Source organism: Eublepharis macularius, chromosome 12, assembly GCF_028583425.1.
Source record: "Eublepharis macularius isolate TG4126 chromosome 12, MPM_Emac_v1.0, whole genome shotgun sequence".
NCBI lineage: Eukaryota > Metazoa > Chordata > Lepidosauria > Squamata > Eublepharidae > Eublepharis > Eublepharis macularius.
The window spans coordinates 26,255,587-26,281,370 of NC_072801.1; the positions used below are offsets into that span (position 1 = coordinate 26,255,587).

At 44.9% G+C, this 25,784-nt stretch overlaps 1 protein-coding gene across 3 annotated transcripts in view; it reads right to left on the minus strand.

Moving 5' to 3' along the window:
- Positions 1 to 25,784, minus strand: part of PEMT (phosphatidylethanolamine N-methyltransferase) — a 77,704-nt gene that overhangs the window by 3,003 nt on the left and 48,917 nt on the right. For all 3 annotated transcript variants that reach the window (XM_054994726.1, XM_054994728.1, XM_054994725.1), the window contains exons 4-5: positions 22,491 to 22,636; positions 11,487 to 11,598 (exon numbers count right to left, since the gene is read on the minus strand). In XM_054994726.1, the coding sequence (XP_054850701.1) occupies positions 11,487 to 11,598; positions 22,491 to 22,636 (258 nt within the window). The remainder of the gene's footprint in view (positions 1 to 11,486; positions 11,599 to 22,490; positions 22,637 to 25,784) is intronic.

Genomic DNA, 25,784 nt, shown 5'->3' on the forward strand with positions numbered 1-25,784 from the left:
TTGAAAGGACAGAGGAAAACACAGGAGAAGGTAAGTGGGCTTTGTGCCATTGTGTTCTGAGCACGTCTTACGTAAGATACAATTGAGTCACTGGGATAGGAGGCCACAGCGGGTGAGATCAACCTCCGAAAAACACCCAGAATTATAGTGTTATGCCAAGTTCCCAACTCTCTTTCTCGCCATTTCTTTTTGCCCACCGTTACTTGCAGAAAGTTGCTGGTCCCTTGGTAAAAATGGCCTCCCAACCTAATTTTTTAGCTCCTTGTGGCTGCATTAAAACAGTGCTTCACTTGTAGGAGACAGAATGACAAGGCTGATTTTTATCAAGGCAATTGAAGAGCAAAACTCACACTTATATAAAGAGCCTCCTTGGCTGACAGGTAGGCACCGACAGCCACAACAGAAAGGCAGGACAAACTAGAGTGAGGTGCAAAAACATGCACCTGCCACAGCAGCAAAGGCAAGTGGGCAGGAACCCCACACACAAGTAGGGTGGGAACAGCTTCCACACACACTCATTCCCTGCTGCCTAGACCCCCCCTTCTTCCCTGTTGCACAAAAGAGATGCAGCAGCTCCCCACAGCCTGGAACTCCCTTTCCCCTTTCTCAGGTGAGCTGCACTATAGGTACCAGGGAAAGTGGAGAAAAGCCTTTAAAGAGCTAAAAGGGGGATGGAGCATGTCAGTGAGCTGTCCCACGCCATTTCAAAAGTGGATTTTAGCTCCACCCCCTCCCTTCCCAGAGTTGCATCACCTGGTACCCAAGATCCTTTGAAGCTAGAGATGCTAGTGATTGAACTTGAGCCTTCAGCATGAAAAGCAGATGTGCAACCACTGAGCCATGGCCCCGAAGCACAGCTGCCTTCTTATGAATCAAAACTTTGGTCTATCAAAGTCAGTCATGTCTACAATGACCTGCAGCCACGGTCCAAGGTCCGGAGACCCTGAGGCCTTTCCGCACGTTCTACATGCAAAGCAAGCAGTCTACCACCAAGCCACAGCTACTCTCCAGCGCCGCTTCATTCCCCTCTCCAACTCTAGCAACCTACTAGCTCCTCCTGGCCATTCCAGGTCAAAGCCTTTGACAGCCACACATAAAACTGCCTTCCGCTGAGCCAGACCCTGGGCCCATTAAGGTCAGTCCTGTCTACTCAGACTGGCAGCTGCTCTTCAGGGTCTCAGGCAGGTCTTTCACTTCACCCACTACCTGATCCTTAAATGGAGATGCCAAGGACTGAACCTGGGACCTTCTGCATGCTAAGCAGTTGCTCTACTAATAAGCCATGGTCCCACCCCTTGCCTGTGACTATCTTCCCCCTAGTCTCTGCATTTGTTTCCCTGCTCTCTTTAGACTCCGGCATACTTTTTATTTACCTAGCCGTTCTCTTCCCTACATCCAAGTTGTAACTGCTTTGGGTCAGATTCTTCACTTCAGACTGTTGCCAAGTGCAACTGGACTCCTTAGTTCAGACTGTTCTCTGCTGGCCTCCTGGGATACCAAGATGCAGATCTGCTTAGATTCTGCCTTACCCGGCTCCCGCTCTGGCTGGAACTTGAAACCTTCTGCTTTCCACATCAGTTGGTAGCTTACAGCGAGCATGAGTATCTGGATAAAATACTGTACTGGCACCCACCCCCAGTGCTTGAGATAATAGCTCTTGTGTTATGCCCGTCTTTCAGCTCCATATGATTCCTGACTTGTCTGCACGGTGCTCACACATGCTTCCTCCACATATGTGCAGACACTTCTTCCACATGTTGGCACAGTGTGGACAACTTGGCAATTGCAGGGAGATAGGGGGCAAAGCAGCACACTCAAGCCCACCTTTCCTCCCAGCCCGGTCAGTCAATGCATGGACAGACTGTCTGTACAAAGCCAAGGAGAGAAGAGATCTAAACATAATTTCACAGGCAAGATGCCTATATTCCCAACATTCTGTTCAAATTAACTATTTCCCTCTCTCTGGTTGAATTGCAGGAAAAAGTTCTATGATGTGTCAGCAGAAGTCAGGTATGTCCACTGCTAACTCGCTAACACTGATTACATTACAAGCTGGTTTCCCCTGCCCTTCCTGGAAGAATCTTGCAACCTAACTAGTGGTTGTGCCTTTTAAAAAAAGAACGCTTAAATGAATAAACATATAAGCCTAGCTTATGGGCTGGGGGAGCGGTCAGCTTGCCTGAAGCAAAGCAAGACTGAACCAACTTTTGATTCTTTGGTTTGTCACTCACATTCTCTTATTTAAAATATTTCTATCCCCCCTTTCTCCAAACAGACCCCCAAGGTGGCTTACAAAAATTAACAACTATCAAACACACAGGAAGCTACATTAGATGTAAAGAACAGTTCAAACCCTGTGCTACTTCCAAAACTGTACCAAACTGCAAGTCTCTCTCACATGATCACGTGATTCCTTGAGAAAGGGGCCACCACAGAAAAGGCCCATGAATGGGCAGAGACTGATCTCACAGAACAGGACAGACATATGTCCTGACCGGAGGGGCACTATTGTCATGGGAGTCTGTTATGAACTGGGAGAAAACCAAGCCCAAACAGCTGAAGAAAAATCCACTACCATTCCTTCCTGTTAAATGTTATACCTGCAAACACACACACTATGCACATCATAGCTTCAGATATTGATCAGTAGTAGAAGAGAAAGATTCAAGTCCAGTAGCACCTTCAAGACCAACAAGATTTCTAGAGTATAAGTTTTCAAGCGTCAAAACGCCCTCCTTATTTGACAAAGGGCATTTTGACTCTCGAAAGCGTATCCCCTGGAATTCTTGTTGGTCTTTAAGGTGCTACTGGACTCAAATCTTGGTTTTCTACATGCATCATGTGATTTTTACTTCTGCCAGGCTAACTTCTGCTCCACACATCCCGATTTCCAATGATGCCATCAGCAAAGAACACTGTTTCAGAGAGACCACTCATCAAACCAGAACTGAAATCCATTAAACAAAATGGAAGTTGCTTCCCACCCACCCCCAGCGCTTTGGCCAGGTTGAGGTCCTTTCTAAACATTACACACCTTTTCCTTTGAGTGAGGACCAGTTGTTGGTGACACTTCTTTTTTTCTCTAAGCCCAATTAGAACACAGCTTTGTTCGGATGAAAACCGGGCCCATTCTCTCCCCCACCCCCTGCCTTGGGCTGAGTCTGCCATTTCGAAATGGGTCACCGTGTAAAAGACAAAGGAATGATGTCAGACGAGACACCGGGGTAGTGCTTAGTGTGAAGATTATGGTTGCGAGGGCAGCAGGTATACACAATACAGAAGACACAGGAAGATCGAAGCTCTGGGGATCGATAATAAGGTCAAATCACAGACACAATAACATCTGGGTTAAACGCTGCTCCAAAATGAGATCTGAGATAACAAAAGACCAGGGGAGGGGGGCTCATCCTGCGATTGCTCACTCCAGATTATCATGAAGGGTGACTGTATCCTGAAAAGTAGGCTGAATGAAATGCCTGAGATTTTCGGAACCTGATCGGGGATGGGATGTCTTCACGATTGCCAAAGGCCAAGCCTTGGCTATCTTTCAGAAGCTTTATGGAAGACTTCTCTTTCTTTAAATGCTCCAACTATTACATGCAAATAAGAAGAGCCTCGCTAGATCAGACCATGGGGTTTTTTTTATAAAGGAGATAGGGTTGCAATTTTAATTGTCTGTGAAATTTTTAGGCTGTCCTCACACCATTCTGGATGCTACGATACTGTCTCTTTTTTTTCATTTTCCGCCGTCCTGTTTATTGGATATACGATACTGTTTTTGTTCTCCGTTCTCAACAGAACTGCTTATGGTATGCTTTTGTAGTGCTTTATAACTTTGTAATTGACCTCGAGTTTCAATGAGGAAGATAGAATGAACAAAGTAAAATAAATACATTCTCCTGTTTCCCACAGCAGCCAATCAGATAATTCCAGGAAGTCCATGAGTAGAGCAACAATTCCTTCACTATTAACACCAAGATATGCTGCCACTAACCAAGCAGGTTCCATTCTCAGCCATCAAGAGCCTAAGAAGAGCCCTGTGGATCAGTCCAAAGGTCCATCTAGTTCAGCATATAGTTTCCCAGTAGTGACCGACCAACTAGATGCCTCCCAGACAGAAGGCCTACAAGGAGAAAGCCAAAGCTTCCTTTTACGGAGACTCCTTAGCAACAGGCATTCATTTTCATTATTGGACAACGGACTCACACATGCACCAAAGAAACAATGAATGCTGCCTTAAAATTACAAAGACTATTCTGTTGTGCTACTACAAATAAAGAAAAATATGCATCAACACACAAATGCCCAACAATTCCAGACTAAATGGGTAATGCAGAACCTGCCTCGGGGTTTGATTTGAGTCATCAGTGTGTGCTGAATAGGATTAAGGCTATTGGATATAAGAACAGAACCAGCAGAGCTGAAAACGAATCTTAAGAGTGCAAAGGCAAATCAAATTATTCCAAACAATACCCTCCAGTCCCCTACGTGTCAAAGCCACTGCGAACACCCCTAGCAGCGCCGGGAGCAAAACAATGAGACTGGGAGGAAAAAGGTTGACAATGAGGGGAAAGATTTATCGTCTGTCAACAGAACTCTTTTGTTCAGAGGACTTCACAGCAGCAGTTCCCCCTTGTGGTCTCTTGCATTCTCTCTCTTTGTGTGTGTAAAAACAGTGGGTGTGAAGGATGGGAAAGGAATACTACCCCAGACACTCTCGGTGGAATGCCGAAGTTCAGATGCATGTGAACAACCACATGGAAACGTTTTTTTACACCAACTTCTTCCTGTGTGGGAACTCACTTTCCACAAGGGAAATTTAACATTTACATCAGTCATACTATTTAATTGTTTTATTTATTCACTTCACTTATACCCTGCCTTTCTCCCCTCTGGGGACCCAAAGTGGCTTACAACCATTCTCTACCCCTCCATTTTGTTTTCACAACCCTGTGAGGTAAATTAGGCTGTATTTGCCCCAAGGTCTCCCACTGAGCTTCCATGGCAGAGTGGGGATTTGAATCTGGATTTCCCAGACCCTAGTCCGGCACTCTAAACACTACACCACATTGGCTCTTGAGTCTGAGACAAAGAACTAGAATGTTGGAAACTGTGTATTCTACGCCCCGCTTTTCTCCTCAAAGCAGCTTAGAATGTTATTCTGCCTTCTTCCATTTTATACTCACAACAACAATACTGTGAGGTAGGTTAGGCTGGGGGGAAGAATCCCACCCCTATCTTCCCACTCCATGGAGCAAAGTTTGAAGTCTTCCTTTAGCCTAAGGAGACTTCATCCAACTTAAGTAGCTCTTCCCTTGAGGGAAACTTTCCATGGCAGAGTGCAGATCTGAGAGCCAGTTTGGTGTAGTGGTTAAGAGCGTAGGACTCTAATCTGGAGAACCGAGTTTGATTCCCCACTCCTCCACTTGAAGCCAGCTGGGTGACCTTGGGTCAGTCACAGCTCTTCCAGAGCTCTCTCAACCCCACCCACCTCACAGGGTGATTATTGTTGTGGGGTAATAATGACATACTTTGTAAACCACTCTGAGTGGGCATTAAGATGTCCTGAAGGGCAGTATATAAATTGAATGTTATTATATTATTATTAACATGGATTTCTCAGAGCCCGGTCAGATACTTTAACTACTACATCACACTCTCTCTTTCTACATTGCTCTCCTGCCCACTCTTTTCAGATGTTTACACAGGGAAGTACGGACACATGTAGGAGAAGGAGAGTGGGATCATAGTGGCAAATTCTACTCCCAGCATGTTCTTTGGAATGCATAGGTAGCAAGCTCTCTCTGTGCAACCGGGAGACCCGAAAATGCTGGCGTTCTGATCGTACAGAAACAACCGCATGAGCTTCAGCTTCATACAGACGTCCCAATGAACATGCGTTGGTTGGAGAGATGAGCTGGTTGTTGACACTTCTCCACCATCTCATGCTCTCTTTTCTCCCCACGAAGAATGTCCAAAAGTACAGACGGCCCAATTCTAAACAACTAAATCTGTGGCACTTGCTCACCTTTACCCTGCAACAAGTCACTTACCATCACCAGCTTGCAAATGACTAATTGCAAAAGGAACAAATTTGCCTGGCTGCTTATTGACAGTAAAAACTGGATCATTCGTCTGCAAGTCCACAATTTATAAAACTTGCCATCAGGGTAGACCAGTCTGTTGGTCTACCAGGGATCACTGTTGGCCAGGAGCAAACTGAGCTAAGGGGCCCCAGCAGTGAGCCCCTTGGACTCAGCTTGCCCCAGAGCTGCCTTAATGGCTTGCTCTTCTCCTGTTTGTCACTACGCATGCAGAATAGTGTTGGGAGCATGGGAGGGTACAGGAGAACAAAAGAGGGACCCACTAATTCCATCCCTAAATAATGATTCATTTCCTTGTGTTCCAATAGCAATCATATCTGCATGGATGAAAGCCAGTTCCCTACCAGCTACTTTTATCCCATGACGAATCACATTGTAGAAATAACAAAAGGCAGATACAGAATAATATCTAGTGACCTAGTTTTTGCATTCATGTTTGAAATTAAAAGAAAGGTGGGTCGGGATGATAGCACAATATGGTGAAACGGGAGAGGCAGCACTTGCACAATCCTTTTGACACGAGGTTAGACATTCAGGCATCAAAATATGTCTTCAGGGTCTGGACACTCGGCCACAAATGAGGCCAGTTGGTCTGGTGAACCCCAATAGATGGATGTTAAAGTCTGCACTTCTGGGGTGCAGAAATCAGCCTGTGATTCTTTTCATAGGGAGGAGATAAGCACCTGTATATTAACCTGTTCAAGGCACAAGAGCAGGGAATGGTGAAAAAAGTTCGCAACCGCAGCTCTGGTCATGACAATACTGCAGGGTCATGATGTAAGGCCACTAGGTTTTTTGAGACAGTATTACATGAGGAGTGTCTGTTTATTAACTTCATTTATACCCAACTTTTCTTCCCAGTGGGGACCCAAAGAGGCGTACAACATTCTCCCCTTCTCCATTTTATCTTCACAACAGCCCTGTGAGGTAGGGTAGGCTAAGAGTGTGCGACTGGTCCAAAGTCAACTAGCAAGCTTCCACGGCATAGTGGGGGATTTAAATCAGGGACGCCCAGATCTTAGTCTGACCTGCTAACCACTATACAACGCTAGCTGCTTTATTGTAAGAAGCAATGAAAAAGAAAACATTAATATCTCTTAAAAATCTCACATGAAGGTGCATCCTTTGTTTCCTAAACTGAAAATTATCTTCATGGATGAATGGATTTTCCATTTCATTCCTTTATTGGTCTGGAAGTTTGCTCAGCACAACATTTCATTCACCCGTAATTCCGGTTCAACTAGGAAAGTTTCTAAATTTAATTGCAGAATTGGAGCTGATGCAGTTTCCCACTGCTTTCAGTTCCATTAATCCATTTGTATGATTCCTCTTTTGGACCAGACTGGATTTAAAAAAAAACTACAAAAAAAGCAACTGGTGCAGTCCAAAGCATGAATGCATCCAGATGCTTATGTAGCTGCAGTTCTGGGCACAGGTGAAATACCACCCACATATACCCACCCACACCCCCACAAACACATCTTGATTCATATACACAATGTCAGCAAGATTGCTGTTTGGTAGCATTTCTCTCAATGTGCCTGCGTACCACTATTAACACAAAGCAAGAAGAAGTTGCACAGGAAAAAAGGGTATAGCAAACACTACATTGCACAAAGATATCTACACGTTGTTGGGAGGGGAGGACCAACAGAATACTCCTAATGCAACAGTTCCCTTTCATAAATGAGACTTGGCAGTTTGGAAATCCAAAACCCAAGAAGAAATTCAACCGGGGAGAATTTTGGAAGTATCATAGCCCTCACCCAAGTCCCACCTAGCGCTTTTCTGACTGTCCTTTAGATACCAGGCAAAACATTTCTTTTTACTTAGGTTTTTAACTAAGGGACTCCATCTTTGAAAATTCTTTTTACTGTCAGCTCCTAGCTTTACAAGGCTCCTTTTAGACTGCCAGACATTTTATGCTGGTTTTATGCACTGGCTAGGTTTTAATGGCTGGATTTTTAAACCTCTTGTTAATTTTAATTATTTTTATGCTGCTTTAATTTATATTTGACTTTGTATGCTGACTTGATCAGGTTCTCTAGAAAGCAGGCACAGAAATTTTCTAAATAAACAAGAGCTAAGTTTCTTTTTAAATGAGTGCTTTATTCTGACAGTTGTATTTGTTGCTGGTTTTTAAAAAGGTACTTTTCTTCGTGATTAGTATCACCACACATTGCTCCAGACAACATACTGGGAAAGTGACTTGTATAAAACCAATCAAACAGCAAAAGAATAAAAATGAAGAACATTTCTATTCAATACTGTTATCCATTCATTCACAAGAGCAGCCAAAGCCTCAAAGTTGTCCAACTTTCACATTTGCAGCATTGTGAAGAGCGGAGGAGGAGATTTTTTCCTCCCTGAGCTTTTTAACATCAGCCTATGTTGTGCTTAAGGATAGGAAATCTGATACGGTCTCCGGGTCCCTTTCATGAGGTCATACAGGACATGTTCTCATGCAGCGAATGGAAACAGCCTTGGCTTTTGGATGTCATGGTGACGACAGTGAGATCAGCCCTGGCCAAAATGGGCCGTACGCGTGTCGTCCAGCCTGTTATTGTGACAAACTCACAAAATTCTGTTTCTGTTAGGCAGTAGTGGATGAGTGCTGGTGCTCCTATGAGCTGCTTGCATGCACTTGTTTGTATAAACACACAGACATGAGAGTTAACATGGGTGGTGGGTGTTCACATAACAGAAGCCTGGAAGTGAGAGAAAAAATAGCATCGGCAGAGCTCTAATGCCCAACCAGAAGTGCCCAGAGGAAGCCGTGCTATCCAGTTGTGCCGTGTCTGGGTCTACCACAAGGAATTCCTATCAGATGTGCACTGCAACTTCCCCATCAGGAACTCAATTCCCAAATGTGTGGGGGCCCAATTTGGGTTGGAACCACAGTGCAAGGAGAGTGGAGTTATAGCCCTCACCCCTCCTGCGTGTGCTGAATTTAACTGAAATATCCCTGTTAAATTACTACTTGCCCAGTTGGGAGAACCACGTATACCTGTGGAGTACATGTAGGTTTCCCCCATGGGGCAACTAACACCCTCAGCACAGTAAAAACAATGGCACTGTGAGGGGAAGCTTAAGACCCTCTTCCCACATGCCATGGCCCCAATCCAAATCAGGGTCAGCATGCACATGGCAACTGGGACTGTGCATCATATGTCTGCATGGAAGACCCAGACATGACACAAGGGCTGTGAACCATAAAGTAAGGTGTTAAGAACCAAGCCTGCTCCTATGTGCATAGCTGCTTCCAAATATGAATTCTGGACTTCGTTTTTGGTTACCCAGTAATGTGATGAGACCTTGGGAACTGGCTTTTATAGATTAAGACATGACAAAGAGCCCACAACTGATTGCTGCGTGCCACCACAACGCTATTCATTTCTTGCACAACATCAACCGAAGCATTGCTTATTCTAAAGAGTGCAGCTCCGTGCTGCTGTCAGGTTCGATGCGCTTCAGCTGGCCTTTTGCACTATTGCAATCTGCTGTTCACTGGTGGTATCCTTTGGCATCATCTAGCCAATTCTTAAGCATAAGCCAGACTTCTGCTGTTGATCTTTCCATTACACCTGTTCTCCATGAAGGAGAAACGATGAGGCCTCACCCTTCTGGAGGAGATTTGTTCCATGCAAGTTGACTTGAGAAATGTTTGCTTTTAGAGAAGCTCAGTATTTGCTCCAACTTTATGGGGAGTTGTAGAATGACTAAACAGGGTGGTCAGAGAGATGAACAAGATCTTGGGAGCCAGAACAACTCTGCAAAATTTATAGAAAATATTTAAATCCCAATTTTCCCAAATAGAAAATGGGCAGCTTCTGACCAAAACATTGCACCAAATAGCTCAAATTTGCCAACGCTCTTGGATCGGCTGGGAGTCTAGGGGATTTGGTTTCAATCTCCCGGTGACTACCAAAAGGGATCTGGAAGACTGTGGCATCCCACAATGAGGCATAACAGCACTGCGGCTGACTCCTCAGCATGGCTGAAAATACCCAAATGTAAACATGGGCAATCTGGTAGTGGCTGCATCACGGTTACACCAGGAAAAGAGACTCTCATCGGTAGGAGGATTTAAGTCTAGTGGCACCTTAGACACCGAGATTTTCAGGATGCAAGCTTCTGAGAGTCAGAGCGATCTTCTTCAGATGCTTCCATCAGTAGGAATCCAAAGGTGAAATGGAGGCTAGGGACAGCCTGGGAGGCCAAGCCGAACAAAATACAGTTTCTTGTATTCCAAGGTTGCTATTCTGCATCAGCCCCCAAAGCACCCTGGAAGGGAGAACAGGGCTGGAGAGGCCTCTGATAGAGGAGCACAGGGATAGACTGTTCTCTGGGAACTTTCCCAGTGGCTTAAATATCCAGTTGGCCACTGAAGGGGGAAGCTCGGGAGAGGAAAGGAAGCAAAGGGCAGCTAAAGCTTGCATGTTGCAGAAGACTCTGCACCACGAAGGATAGTTGCCCAGTGAGAGAACAGGAAAACCTCAGGATGATGTCACCTTGCCACCCCAGGCACCCAACTGGATTCTAAAACAAAGCACTTCCCACTGTTGTGCTTGGATATTTTTTTCCTAATGAAGTAGCAACTACAGTCTCTTTGGGCTATGGGGAAAATGGTCTAGAAAATGCAGGAATCTGTTGTTTTAAAAAAAACCAGTGAAAACTGGACCAGGTATTAGAAAATATAATGTAGCAGAAAAATCTGCTATCTCAGAATGGGCATGAGTTGGACAACAGTAAAAGCTCTTTTTGGTTTCAAGCCACAGAAAACAATTAAGAGTTCTAAACTCAAGAACAGATTAATGAGCCTTGGATCACAGAAATTGCTGCAAACCCACTCAATCCCACTTGATAAAAACCACTCATCTTCTAAGGCAGCAATCCTGTGCTCCCTTTCTTGAGAGTAACCCTAACTGAATAAAGAAAAAAAATGTAACACTAGCAAAAACTCTGAAAATCCTATCTAAAGGCAAGAACATATTTATTGAACTGCAAATACAATGAAAATATTTACACTAGTGTGGTGAAGGAATTAGCATGTCAGATTAGGATCTGGGGGACTCAAGATTGAATCCCCCCTCTGCCATGGAACCTTGGGCCAGTCACACACTCTGAGCATAACCTACCTCTCAGGGTTGTTGTTGTGAGGATCAAATGGCGAAGGGAGGTATGCTGCCAGCCTCTATTGGGTATAAATTAGGAGAATAAATACTGAAATGTGGAGTGCCTTGTGGGAATTCAAGTAACCCTCCCCACACCAAAAGTAGTCTAGCTTTTTGCAGTGGCCTTAGGAGCTACCAAAGACACCCAAGGAACTAGCTAGCAAGTCCCAAAGAGACAATAAAGGACGGAGTAATTGCCAGAACTCACATGATGGACCATCCCAGGTAGATGGTGGTGCTGCCCCAGTACATGGGGTTGTCCAATACGCTGAATGGGAAGCAGGTCACTTTGGCCTCCATGAGGATCCCAAAGTAATCACCTGGAAATAATGTACATGGAAGGATTAAAGGCAAGGATGCATAGAAATGCTAACTAGCATTTGCACGGAACAGCATACAGAATCTCCAGCCTTTTCTCAAAGACCCTCGCGAATGAAAAAGTCCACTAGCAACATCATAAACATTTAGCAATGACACACCATTTCCCAAGCAACTAAACTGATTCATAGCATTTTGTCTTCCAACACTCCTGTGAGGTAGGCCTGTATTGTTATTCCCCTACTGATGGGGTAGCAGATGGCCAAACACCAGGTAGAGTGAGGTTTAACGCAGGCTCACAGCCCAAACATTTAGGCCACGGGCTCTATAATTGATGGCTCCTGAGCCAAATGTGGCTCAGTGTGGAAACAAATTTTTAAAAAGAAAATGGAATCTTTAAGTCAAGTGATATGGGAGGAGAAAATAGCAAGAGTCCAGTAAGACCAACAAAATTTGTGGTAGGGTATGAGCTTTCGTGAGTCACAGCTCACTTTATCAGATGACTCACGGAAGTTCATACCCTGCCCCAAATTTTGTTAGTCAGATATGAGAGGAGTAAGTGGGATGCCTGTGTATGAAGAGAACACATTTTGCATTTTTCTTCTGGGCAACACAATTTGTGACATCAAGATTGCTTTCTCTTCCTCAAGCTTCCATTCCCTCCAAATGCAGTCTCCACCCAAACCCCTGTCCGGTTAGCTGAAAGAATGGAATGTTCTTTGGCTCCAAGATGGAGGAGGTGCTCCGGATCACTCAGGTGCACGCCAGAGCAAGAGCTGCTTACTTCCAACAGCGAAACAGTATAGCAGATCAAGAGCCTTTCCCATGAAGCGGTGTGTGTGCATAAGCTGGGTTTATAAAGACAATGCAGGGTTGTTGTTTTTAAAAACATCCTTTAAAAATCCTATCTCATCTCTTGGCCAATATAGCTCCCAAAGAAACAAACAAACAGGAAAGGAAAATTTGATGCATGACACGCAACAAAAATCTGCACTAAAATCAACACCCAACTCAACTCAGCAAAAGAAATCTTTAAAGGCTAGAAGCAATGCAGAAAAAAAAATCCAAATATAAATAGGAAGAAAATTCAGACCGGATACTACCCAATGCCTAATGAAAAAAGGACAGTTTGAACTATCAGAGATGGGACTGATTACATTGGGAGTTCCAAAGCCTAGGACAGGGTTTCCCAATGCGGTGCCCTTGGGTGCAATGTCATCTGCAATATTTCCCCTGGCACCTACTAAGCTGTTCATAAAGTGAGTGGGGCCATTGTAAGGCACAGCTTGTTACTGGCTCTTTCGAATGAAAGGATTTTCCACTGGAGGATCAGGAGCGACTGGTAAGCACCTAGGCTTTTCTTAATCAGTGTTTCCATTTCGCCTTCAGGTTTTCTTTCTTCCCAGGAAGTGTGCGGAAGGAGCTATTCCATTTGACTCCATCTCCTGAGGCAGCCATTTTGGGGTGGCACTTACTACCCACTCTCATAATTCCAAATGTGTCTGCAGGTTCAAAACGTTTGGGGACTGCTGGTCTAGAACCCGCCACAGAGAAGGGTCTGTTCCCTTTCATGTCACTTACTCATGTAAAGGGAACACAGAACAAAAAATGGTAATGTACTGGGGGGAGAGGTAGACCTGGTTACTCACTTGTTGAATTTCCTTTCCCCAGAACTTAGGCTTCCCATTTACCCACCTGGGGCAGGGCAATTACTAGCCCCAAGGAACTGAAGAGCAGAAGAAAAAAATGCCTCCACACAGTGACAGTCTAGGAATTTCCCCTGGTCTCCATGGTAAAGGCAATAGAGGTTACAGGAGGTATCCTGGAGTGTCACCTGAAAGTCACATACATCCTCCACAAATTCTGCCCTTCACCAGGCATTGCTCCCAAGACCCTATTAAGACTTGGAATTATTTCCCTCCTGGCCCCTTGGGTCAGGGACAGCGATGTTTACTCTGCCCAATCCGTCTTCCTCTAAACCAGGGGAGATTATTTATACTGGAGTTCAATGGGAGCCAATCAGAACTCAGATCATATATACCCACCCCTTCATCCGCATAACCCTGCTCCTGGTTCCATTTCTCAGTCCTGGTGACAACAGAACCAGGCTTTTTTCTACACTGACTGCTGTAGATGTTTCCATTGGTAGAATGGGAAAGTCTCCAGCTCCAAAGAAATTTGAATCTGAGTGAAGTGGAATAAATTCACATGACCTTTACTATTACTTTTGCATGTAATACAATTGGTATTTTGCATTTACTCTGGCCAACTCGAACGCTGGCTGGTTTTGTTCAGACCGGCGTGCCCTTTCACAAGGGAGCGTGGGTCCTTTGTTTCATTTTCATTCCAATGCTTGAGAGATCCTGGAAGTTTGGCTAACTACCAGCATGTGACCTCAGGAATGTTTGCTGATGGACCATTCTTGCTTCTGCACCGCTTTGTTTTTTTCTTCTCCAGAACACATTTCTCAAAGAGCACACCAGGCCTTCCTCATGGTAACCTCCCATTCCTCCTGTCTTCTCTCTGCTCTGGCTCCTGGCATAACTTAGCAGATAACCCATTGCCAGCAAGACAGGGCTGCTGGATGATTCACACAATATTTCAGGAAGAAGGCCTATCCAGCAAAAGGAGCAGGTGAGAACATGCCAGTGAGAACCGTGTGAGCAGTTGACAGACATGTTTGTGTATTTATTAACATTTATTGCCAGTCTTATTATTATCAAGGGTTAAGGCAGAGTAACGACATTTGGAGAGATGCCATGCGAATAAAAGGTCAACACAAGTGCTGTTACAATGGAAATCCACGGCTCCCACAATTTGATTCTAAAAGAGAGAATGTGAGGTAGTCTATCACAGTCAAGTAAGGCGCTGGTGGGAAATGGCAAACCGAGACTTAATGCAGACAAGATGGAAGCACAGTTGGCCGGGGACGCAGTGGATCTTGTTGGATGTGTAAAACTGTGCAATGCTTCTTTGTACAGAGCACACCAGTACTTCAGAAGGGGCAATAGAGCTAGTGAAGCCAGACGAGTCAATTTCCTGTATCCTTCCACTTGTCTGCTCAATGCTACTCTAACTCCCTTTTCTTCCTTTTTGTTTTACTGACTGCCATGAGGCGCTCTGTAATCTCTCTCCATTATAGCCTAGACAAACAGAGAGAATGTTCTCTCTTCCTTTCCTACCAAATCATGGAGTTCCTGTACAATAAGGACTTTTATTTCTTTCCTAAGGTAACAAGCTTCATGTGGACTTTATTCCAAAAGCAACATCAACGCCCTTCCCCAGTACAAACCAAGCTCCACAAGGAGGGGGTCACCGCTTATTTTGGATAGGTTTGCACTTAGAATGAGATCTTCAGTTCAGTTTTGCAGCTTGGATGTCCAGGAGGCTGCAGTGACCAGCAGCCTTTTTGACCAGTCTAAACCCAAAGTCATCCATTCCTTTAAAAGAAGGGCTGGGCCACAGTCATATCCACTCTGGTGACTTCCAGACTGGACTATCGCACTACGTACTCAACACCAGGCTGCTTTGGAAAAATGTTCAGGAATGACAACTGCTCCAGATTATTCCTGCTGAGAGGGGTAAATGACTTGTTACTGCAAGTTTTAAAACCACTGCAGTTGTTTTCAGTTTGTTCTATGCCCAATTGAGAGTCTTGGGTTTGATCATTAAAGTTCTGAATGGTACAAGGATACCTCAAGGATTGTCTCCTCCCGCTCGAGTCATCTTCCAAATTCTTTCCCTGAGTATTCCCTCATTTTTATCCCTCTCTTCCTCCAAGGAGATCAAGTACATGGCTTTCCTCTCCTCCATTCTATCCTCACAACAACTCTGTGAGGTAGGCTAGGCTGAGAGGTGACCAGCCCAAGGTCACCCAGTGATTCGAAAACAGATTTGAATCTGAGTCCACCCTAGGGTTGCCAGTCTCCAGGTAGTGGCTGGAGATCTCCTGGAATTACAACTGGTCTCCAGGCCACAGAGATCAGTTCACCTGGAGAAAATGGCTACTTCTGGGGGTGGAGTCTATGGAATTTTGCCATGCCAAGGCCCTTTCCCTCCCCAAACCGCACTTTCTCCAGGTTTCTCGCCCCCGATCTCCAGGAATTTCCTAACTTGGAGCTGGCAACCCTAGTCCACCGAGTTCTCAACAGACACTCTAACTGCAATGGTGAAATGGGTGCCAACTGGCCAGTGCCAGGGAATCACCTCTTGTCTTAAGTAGGAAAAAAGTGACCCCCTCTCCCCCCCAACACAAAGCCAAAGTAATCAAAACGAGCCTGGTGAAACAAAAGGGTATTAGGGTCTCTTACAGCATTCCAACAGCAAAATACAAAACCAACATCACTTGCAAAAGCATGAGTCAGCAGGCCACCACAGCGATTGCTAGGCAACAGCAAAAATTCTTCTGAGAAGGAAAACTTTTTCAGCTGGGTCATTATCCCACTTAAGGGCTGATGGCAACTGCCCAGGGGAAAAGAAATCAGACAGGGGCTGATCATTCTTGGAAGTTCAAACAGCTTGGGGGGAGGGCACTGTGTGAGGCCACGGAAATTGCAATCCTGACCCACGGAGTAATGCCAATAAACTATAGCACTTGATTCTTCCTGCAGTGCCTTTCAGAACCGTGATTGCAAAACACTTTGCTAATGTCAATTATAGCTCCCTGCATAACCTTGCAGAGGAGTCAACTTTTGTTTTGCAGGGGGTAAAAAAACAAAGGGCAGAGGTGGTGACATGACTCACGGCAAGGCCATAATTTCTGTGGAGGCTTTTGAAACCTAAACTACTTTGGGATTCTTAACTCACGAGCACCCTACCGCAGCTTCAGAGAAAAAGATCATCAATGCTCTCATCTGTATTTATTTGCTTAGATCAGTCTTCTTTTTAAAAAAAATTCATCTCAGGAACTTAAGCTTACAGCAGATAAATTGCCACCTTGACACTGCTCCCCCTGCCCAAAAAAACAGGTAAAAGGGCTTGGTGGTGGTGGGATGGCTTGGGGCCAGAAACACAGAGTTCAGGAGACCGAAAGGGAAGGGGAGAGGACAGAATCCATGGACACAGGGATACATGGGAATCCAGCAGAAGATGCATCGCATCCTATAAAGGTGCCTTCGACCAAACTAGACCAATGGCCTATCAAGGTCTCTCACACCACCTGCTACCTTTTTAACTGGCAATCCCAGGGACTGAACCAGGGACCTTCTGCATGCCACTGCCACTGATGCTCTGCCACTGAGACACAGCCCCTCCCCTTCAACCTATAAGTCATGAAAGAAAAGCACCTATTTTATTTCTGAAATGATGTAAAAAGACTCTGTTACTGGAATGGCTTTGTGGCCCCTCCAGATCACCATATCCAGAGACAGCAAATCTATGAATTCTGGTTCTATGAGGAAACCTCAGGTCTCTGTGCCCTGTCCACTGGCCCTTCCTTTGGTCTCTATAACAAGGATATATCTCAAGAAAAACTGGTGCACTTTCCAAAGGAGTGCCCTTTCGGGGGGGGGGGGGGCTTCCACTTCTGGGTCTGGTGGTTGTGGGTAGACATGAGTTCTTTCCCATGAAAAGAGAAATTTGCATGCCTACACAGTGTCTGAAAGCGGCATTCTGATGCCGTTGCTGAAAGAACGAGGAGGCACAGCTGGTCATTAAAACCCCTATTCCTTATAGGCCGACTGACGCAAAAACCTGATTACGGGCACAGCCCGAATGACATGCAGTTGACATCGCTGGAGATGTCTCCCTCTGCTATGCTCTCAACGGACTATCCATTATTTCATTTTGTGGCAAGGAAATTGCCCTTTTCCTCTCTATCAATTTACCTTCCTCACTATGCTCCACTCGTGCTCCAGGTGTTGTTCCCCATATAAATAGTACATACTGCATCTCTTATCCCTTTCTGAATTCCAGAACATCATACAAGGCTCTTTTGAAGTCAGACTCGGGGTGTGCGTATGTGGATAAACAAGCAAGGAAAAGTCAGTTGCCTGCTTTGTTCTTTCAAAAATTGCAGGCAACTGGGTTGGGCCATTAGTGGGGAAAAACAGGGAACATAATGCCTTTACTAGAACACCCCAGAACAACCACAAAGGACCACACAAGCTCTGGAATACATCAAACTCTTCATGAAGTTGAATGTTAATTTTTAAAAGAAGGGAAGAGAACAAGAAGTTGTTAGACATAGTGGGCAACTTTCTGACTGCACTTTGTAACATTTATTATTTTTTTAGTGCATCCAGCCCTTCTGCTGAGGGGGCACAGCACAGCATATGTGGTTGTCCCCTTCTCTGTTTTCTCCTCACAGCAGCCCTGTGAGGTATCATAGAATCATAGAATTGGAAGGGGCCATACAGACCACCTAGTCCAAACCCCTGCCCAGTGCAGGATCAGCCTAAAGCATCTCTGACAAGTATTCATCCAGGTAGGTTGAGCTGAGAGAGAATGATCATTGGGTGTCACGGCAAGTGAGAATTTGAAATTGGGCCTCCCTGACCCTAGTCCGAACACACTAACCATTACACCCTATATGACTGTACCACAGCAATAAGTCAAATGGGTTAAGATCGTAAAGAGAATGACAGAGGAAAAGTGTTTTGGTTTCAGACCTGATTCAAGATGCTCATTAGTTTGTCTTAGTCTCTATGGTACACCAAAGGAGAAATGGAAGACCCATAACTTCTACTCTTTGAAGCAACTCTAGGATTTTCATTTCTCTTAGATTCTCTCTACAACAAGACATCTTACACGGGAATGCTCAAGTGTAAGGAGACAAAATGTTAGCTCGGAGGTAAAAGGTAAAAGTAGTCCCCTGTGCAAGCACCGAGTCATTACTCACCCATGGGGGAACGTCACATCACGTTTTCCTGGCAGACTTTTTGTTAGGGGGTGGTTTGCCATTGCCTTTCCCAGTCATCTACACTTTACCCCCAGGAAACTGGGTACTCATTCTACCAACCTTGGAAGGAAGGCTAAGTCAACCGTGAGCCGGCTATGTGAACCTGGCTTCCACCAGGATCAAATTCAGGTCGTGAACAGAGCTTAGGCTGCAGTATAGCAGCTTACCTCTCCGCATCACAGAGAGTTTAAAAAGTCAGAGCCGCGGAGATCGCTCCTCAGAGGGTTTGTTAATTTCATCTTTGCCTCCTTGAAGGCTCTGTCAATTTCACCTCCCTTTCTGGGAGGCAAAGATAAAATTAACAAACTCTCTGAGGAGCGATCTCCGCTGGCTCTGTCTTTTTAAACTACTCTCATGTAGAGAGGTGAAACTGACAGAGCCTTCAGCTGTCTTTTTAAACTACACCTCCTGGCTAACATTGCGTCTTCCTACACTTGAGCGTCCATGTGTAAGATGTCTTGTGTAAAGAGACTCTCAGGCTATGTGGTTTCTCCAGGGGAACTTATTGCTGTAGTCTGGCAATTCATGTTAATTCTGGGAGAACTGCAGGCTCTACCTGGAGTTTGAAAACCTTAGTGTCGCTTCAGTTGTGGAACTGAAGCTATCTGTATGGCCCTACCAAGGAAACATGGAGTATACTAAATCTTTCCCAATTGCCTCAGACCCTGAGTGGACCATTCATCTCTTGTCCTTTCTCATTAGTAAGTCTAACAGTGCAATCCTAAGAAGAGTTACTCCAGTCTAAGGCCATTGAAATCAATGGGCTTAGACTGGTGTAACTCTGCTTAGGATTGCATTGTAAATCATACAAACGGAATTAGGCCAAGACATGAAATTTCAGCAGGTTCCTTTCCATTCATGTCATTAATTGGTTGCCAGAAAAAAAAAATCTTGACCTGAAGCAGATGGACTCGTACACATACCCTTTCCCTCCTCCCTCTCCCCTGCCACGAAAACCTCATTACCTCCTTCAAAGTACATATTCACTGCAAAGCACAGTGGAAAAATAGGCCAAGCTGCGTGGTGAAAACGAAGCGTTAAAAAACTAGGATTCCCGGGAGTGCCGAGCCTTGGCACAATAGCTCCAATTGTAGCGTAACAATGAGGAAGGAAATACTGGGGAGCCGTCCCACTGACTATTCAGGAAAAAAAATTAGCCCGCACTCAAGAAAGAAAATGGGCCTACATGAGCTCAAAGAAGATATCCGACAGATGTAAAATAGAGGCCTCAACTGCCACCACTGTGAAGGAAATTGGGTGGGCATAGGGAACTGGCTTAGTACAAGCGATTCTCCATCCACTCCCAACTGTTCAGCCTACATTTACGAGTCAATATGCACAAGGGTCGCTGGGAATTTTAACTGGGTCCTTGAAAACAGAACACTTGATTGCTCAATTTGAAACCAGCCGCCATGTTCTACTGACTCATCCAGATATTCCAATTGGTATCGCCGGATCTCCTGCAACATTTCACAGGTGAAAATATTCCTCTTTGTTGGAGAGGTGATAGCACATGAACAATTTTATTAATGTAAATACTAGTACTAGAAATCACTAGTTTCACTGTCAGTATTAGATTCTTTTAATCCTGGATGGCTTCACCTGCTTATAGATAAGCTGAACTCGTTTGATTTGGATTGTGACTCTCTGTTGGCTTTAGGGAAGACTGGGTCTCATATTTTGGTTACAAGCCTTCTTCTGGTGGAAGAATGGGTGGTCTTCAGGAAGGGAAGTGGTGTGTATGCTCGCCCATGTATTTTGGATATTCGTATTTAATTCAATACCAGTTACCAACGGTACCATGTTACTGGAGATTTTTTCCCCCGATGCTAAAATGAACTACTTGCTGTCTTACATGGACGATTTACAGGCCAAGAAAAGAGATTCATAGTTTGCATCTGTGATAAGTCTTCAATAGAAACTACTGAGCATTTCATCTTTTTCTGTGTAATTTATTCGGATCTGAGAAGAAAATTTCTGGATCCACATTTGAATAAGAAGCCTGTTTTCTCTTCTAACGATCATTTAATGACTGTTAGCAGACCTGGATTTTAATACAACTTTGGATGTGTTTAAATATATAGCTGCTGCAATTAAATGTTGTTTGTTTTTAATCAATATTGAACTGCAATAACTTTTTAGGTATATTGCTGTCTTTTTCTGGTCGATCAGCTTATCGGCTTTAAGACCTAGATGGGATGAGATAGGATAAATACTGATACAGGGCATCTTTGGTCTATGTGAACTCTAGGTGGAGCTGTAGTGCATTCTGCCTTCTGTTCAGCTAGGCTTACCAGTTGCCTGCCAGGGGAGGGCAATCTCCCGAGGGTCTGCCTCATTGCCTGCCGAGGTAACAACCCCCCTGCCAATCGCCCGCCATTGGCAGGTAACCTGAGAAAGTACACACTGAGTGCACTCCTGGTGGGGCGTGACAATGTCACTTTCTAAAGTGTTGTCATTGCACCGGCTGCGGGCATGCTCCTGTGCTTCACTAGGGCCAATTTTGGCCCCAAATGGGCCAGAATTAGCCCCGTGCAAACTGCATGCCTGTGGCTGGTGTGATGACATCACTTCCTGGAAGCGATGTCATCACGACTCTCTAGAAGCATGCACACACAAAGCACACATACAAGGAAATAAAAAAGGCAAGTCCCAGGTCCCCCCGTCCCACTGGGAGGTACAGGGACCTAGGAACCCTGTGTTCAGCTCTCATGGAATACTTCTCTCACTATGCTTCTTCTCTACCTGTGCTTTTTGCCCGTCTTTGCTGTTGCAGCGCACTTTATTGAAAGCAGCTGTGCATTAGTGGACTGGATTATCTCCCCAATTTGGCTAACTTTCATTAACACACAATACATTAGCAACCATTCAAAACAGACCTGAGCAACCACACTGTGTGAAATAGGGAAGGCACACGCCGCACAATGTCTTAGCGTTCACATGCAGGCATTTATACACAGGTGCAATTGAGTTATGATGCACTAGGGTTGCCAGCTCTGGATTGTGAAATTTCTGGAAATTTTGAGAGTGAAGCCTGGGGAGGGTGAGGTACAGGAGGGAAGGGACCTCAGCAGGGTATAATGCTATACAGGCCACCTTTCAAAGAAGTCATTTTCTCCAAGGAGACTACTCTCTGTCACTTGTAGATCAGTTGTAATTTCAGGAGCTCTCCAGCTACCACCTCGCCGTTGGCAACTCTGCAATGCTCTCACAGCACCTCCACAGCCTAAAAACTAAATGCATCTAACTAATAGATGAACACTTCATCCATCTGATGAAGCAAGCTCTGACTCACAAAAGCTTCTGTAGGAATAAACTTTGTTAGTCTTTAAAGTGTCTCTGGACTCTGGACATCTAGTCTCATATAAAGCAGGTGTGAAACAGCTCCCTTTTTTGAAGTATTGTTTTATTTCTTTACTTCGTAGACCTAAATATTTCCAGTTTTTCCACTCCTCTGGGGCATGATGGTACATTTCTTTCTGTATTCCTTATGAGACCAACACCATCATGGTGGGTTACAGTTCAGCTCTCCTCATAGGTGGCAAAAACAAATGCACACAGTCAAAGTACATGACTTTAAAGCATCACGTAAACACAGCACAGGGAGAAGGTGTGCCTTTATCCTGACTCACCTGTTTTGCTTTTCAGCTGAAGCAACAACCAAGGCAGTCATCCACGCTGGGATGACTCACATCTGCCTCACATCTGCCGTAAAACACTCTGACACTCAGGCAATGCATCAGCTCTGGTGTCATCCCACAGGCTCTCCAAATGTGGTGGGCCCCTTCTACTTTTCAGATCCCTCTTCAGATATTCAATAAATCAAAAGTACCCATTGCTCAGGTTGAACTGTTTTGCTGAACAGAGGACTTTCCTTCCATTCCACTGTTTGCCTAGACTAGAGATGGGCAAATTACATCTGGTTTACGGGACCTTTTCATACGGCACCTAACAAATTTATTGGGAGCATCAACTTCGCTTCAACTTTAGACTTACCCAAGAATGTTCCAACAAAGCCCAGTGCAAGGAAGCTGGAGACAACAAAGATAATGCCTATTGCCATGAGTCCAGCTCCGGAGTAGTAGCCAGGAAGGGAGTCCAGAGCTTCCAGTTTCGGCTGACTCTTCATTGCTTCTGCAAAACTACAAGGAAAAAGAGAACTCTGATCCAGTGGCTCCATCTCATTGACCCTTTGTCTACTCTGTTAGAGTGGTTCTTGAGTGGAACAGGCTTCCTTGGGAGGTGGTGGGCTCTCCTTCCTTGGAGGTATTTGAGAAGAGGCTAGATGGCCAACTGACAAGAATGATGATTCCATGATTCAGTATGATTGTATGCAGACTGGAAGAGGGAGTGCATGAAGGGATGAGATGGTGCCAGGCTCTTGTGGCCCAGGGTAATGCTGATTGCCACCTTGGGGTCAGGAAGGGATTTTCCTCCAAGCCAGATTGGCCTGGGACCCTGGAGGGCTTTTGCCTTCCTTCTGGGCGCTGGGGAGGTGAGGGGGGGAGATAGGTGTAAATTTTCTGCACTGCACTGGTGGTTGGACTAGATGACCTTTAGGATCATTCCAGCTATATGTTTCTATGTTTCTAAAGGCAGTTAAACAAAACACAGCCATAAAACAAAGGGTCATTAAAGGCTGATATTTATAGGCTTGCTTGTAAATAATGCATTTTGCACATCAAGGAACATTGTGAATATACAGACTTTTCAGTTCCAAGGGTAAAACTATATACTCAGACCCAATGTGGTGTACATGGGAGACCCATCCCGGTTGAAACTGCCCCTTAAACTATCACTGGGTGGCCATGGGCCTCTCTCTCTCTCGCTCTCTCACACACACACACACACTTTCTCTGCCTATCTTACCCCCCAGAATTGTTTTGATAGCATGGGGAGAGAAAATAACACATGCCACCCGAGGAAGGGTGGGATAAAAATTTAACAAATAGAGACATTCATTGTTGCAGATAAGCATTCCTAACAGGCAGGTTCAGAACTATTGGTGGTTTGATTAGAAGGGGAAAAAATAGAGCCAGTAATTGAATGTGCGCAATTTCATGCAATTAAGCTAACTGCATATACGAAATGCAAACATGATTCTGATCGGCATCCTACTGATTAAAGAGATCCCCGTGTTTGTGAACGGGGAACATTATGCACAAACAGGATGATTACAGATAATAACCTATGCACAGCTGTTTTCTCATATATATGGGGCCCCACAAATTTGGTGCTTGCTGCTAACTTATCCCTTCTTTCTGCATATAACAGAGAGAGTGAAGAAGGGAAAAGGCATTTTGGATGCGGCACAGCCGAGGTTTGAGCAGGCAGAAGCAACTAGCATAAAATAATTGTGGTACTCTCCCTTTGGTCTGCCTTACCAAGAGCGAGGTTGCCTCTACCTTCTATTCATTTTCTAATCAAGCCAAGATTTTCCAGAGGCATTTGGCAACACCTGAGATGCGGTACTTTTTTTTTTTTGCCTTCCCACGTTTTAACGAGGAGGTTAGATGCAGCACATGGTGCAGAATGCTCCTGTACAAGACCTTTTATATATATGAAGAGCATCATTGGCCTAGCAGTGCAAAATATCATGGGTCCACTTTTGCAGGTAAGTGTTCCAACTGTGCAGTGTCAATGAATTGGTGAATATCACAGCAACCTCCACTTGAAAGACAAAAACTCGACTGTAAAGTGTTTTTCTGTCGAGCATGGGCAAGCAATTTTTTTTAATGCAAATTCAAAGCTCCTTTGAGCATATGGAGTTAGTTTTCAGTTTTCTGGATTCAAGCCAAAATTTGGTTTTTATTAACTAGAGTCAAATTCAGCACAGATTTATTTATTTACAGAATTATATTCCTCCTTCCTGCCCACTTAGAGCCAGATTCCTACAATTTTCTGAAAAATGGACCATGCCCTAAGATTAGGGTTACCCGTCCCCCATTGGGGCGGGGATCCCCCACTCCCACCCTCTCCCTTGCCCCCGCTTACCTGGCCGGCAGGAGAGAACACGCCTCCTGGAGTGCGCTCTCAGAAGGCGCTGCACACAGGAGCGCACTGCAGCGGTCCAGTTGAGGACTGATTCTGGCCAAATCAGGCCCAATTCGCCCCCAATCTGACCCAAATTGGGCCACTGCAGAGCGCAGCAGCGTTCCCATGCTCTGCAGTGGCTTGATTTGGGCCGAATCGGGCCCAATTCAGTCCCCCTGTGGAGCGTGGGAACACTCCCAGGGCGGCACATGGACTGTGTGATGACATCACTTCCCGGAAGTGATGTCATCATGCAGGCCAGAAGCACACATGTCCTTTGTGTGCACACAAGGGAACACCTAAAGTTAGGTACTGAGGGGTACAGGGACCTGGCAACCCTACCTAAAATTAATAGCCCCAGCAACATCCTTGACCAAAGGTCCCCACCATTTTTGAGCCTGTGGGCTCCTTTGGAATTCTGACACAGCATACTGAGCAGCACAGCCACAAAATGGCTGCCACAGGAGGTGGAACCAGCCATACATGGCTGCTGCAGCTATCTGCAGTCACACAGTGAAGATCCTTGTGCCGCTGCCAAAGTAACACTTTTAAAAATCTGGACAGTCAATCAAATCTCCAATAGGCAATCAGAAGCCTTGTTGGGCAAAAGCCCCACTTGGCACTGCTCACTTCCTAAAAACACTCGGCAAGCACCCTGAAAAAGTGTCAATGGGTGCCATGGTACCTGCAAGTTGGGAACCCCTGTTGCTGACAGACAGATATTGCTACAAATTACTCCTCAGAACTAAAAAAAAGCCACTGTTCCCACAAGCACCTTAGCAAAATCCTTTGGCACGCCCCCAATTTCTTATTATAGAAACAAAAATATACTTCTTGGGCATCCAAACATGCATTGAGAAAGATCCCCTCCTCTATCTCATTCTTTTCACTCCTACACACACCTCTGCAATATTAAATACTTTACATAGCTCACATGCACAGGTTTAAAAATATTCTAGAAATAAAGCCTAAAATTAGAAATGTGGGGAGGGACAGGAGAGACAACTGTAGAAGACAGTTTTCTGGAAAAGGTCCAATATTTATTTTTTACTACCCATTTGAGTATTGGGCTAAGTTTTGAAAAGAGCCAGTGAACTCCTAACAGGAGGGAACATAATCTTAATGGTGTTAAGAACCCATCTTGTGTTTGTTTTCCCAGTTCAGTTTTGGAAGTGTATCATTGGAATTGTGGGAAATGTCTTTGGGACAGGGACATATTCATAATCTACCAACCCACCCTGCTTCAGTTTCTGCCAT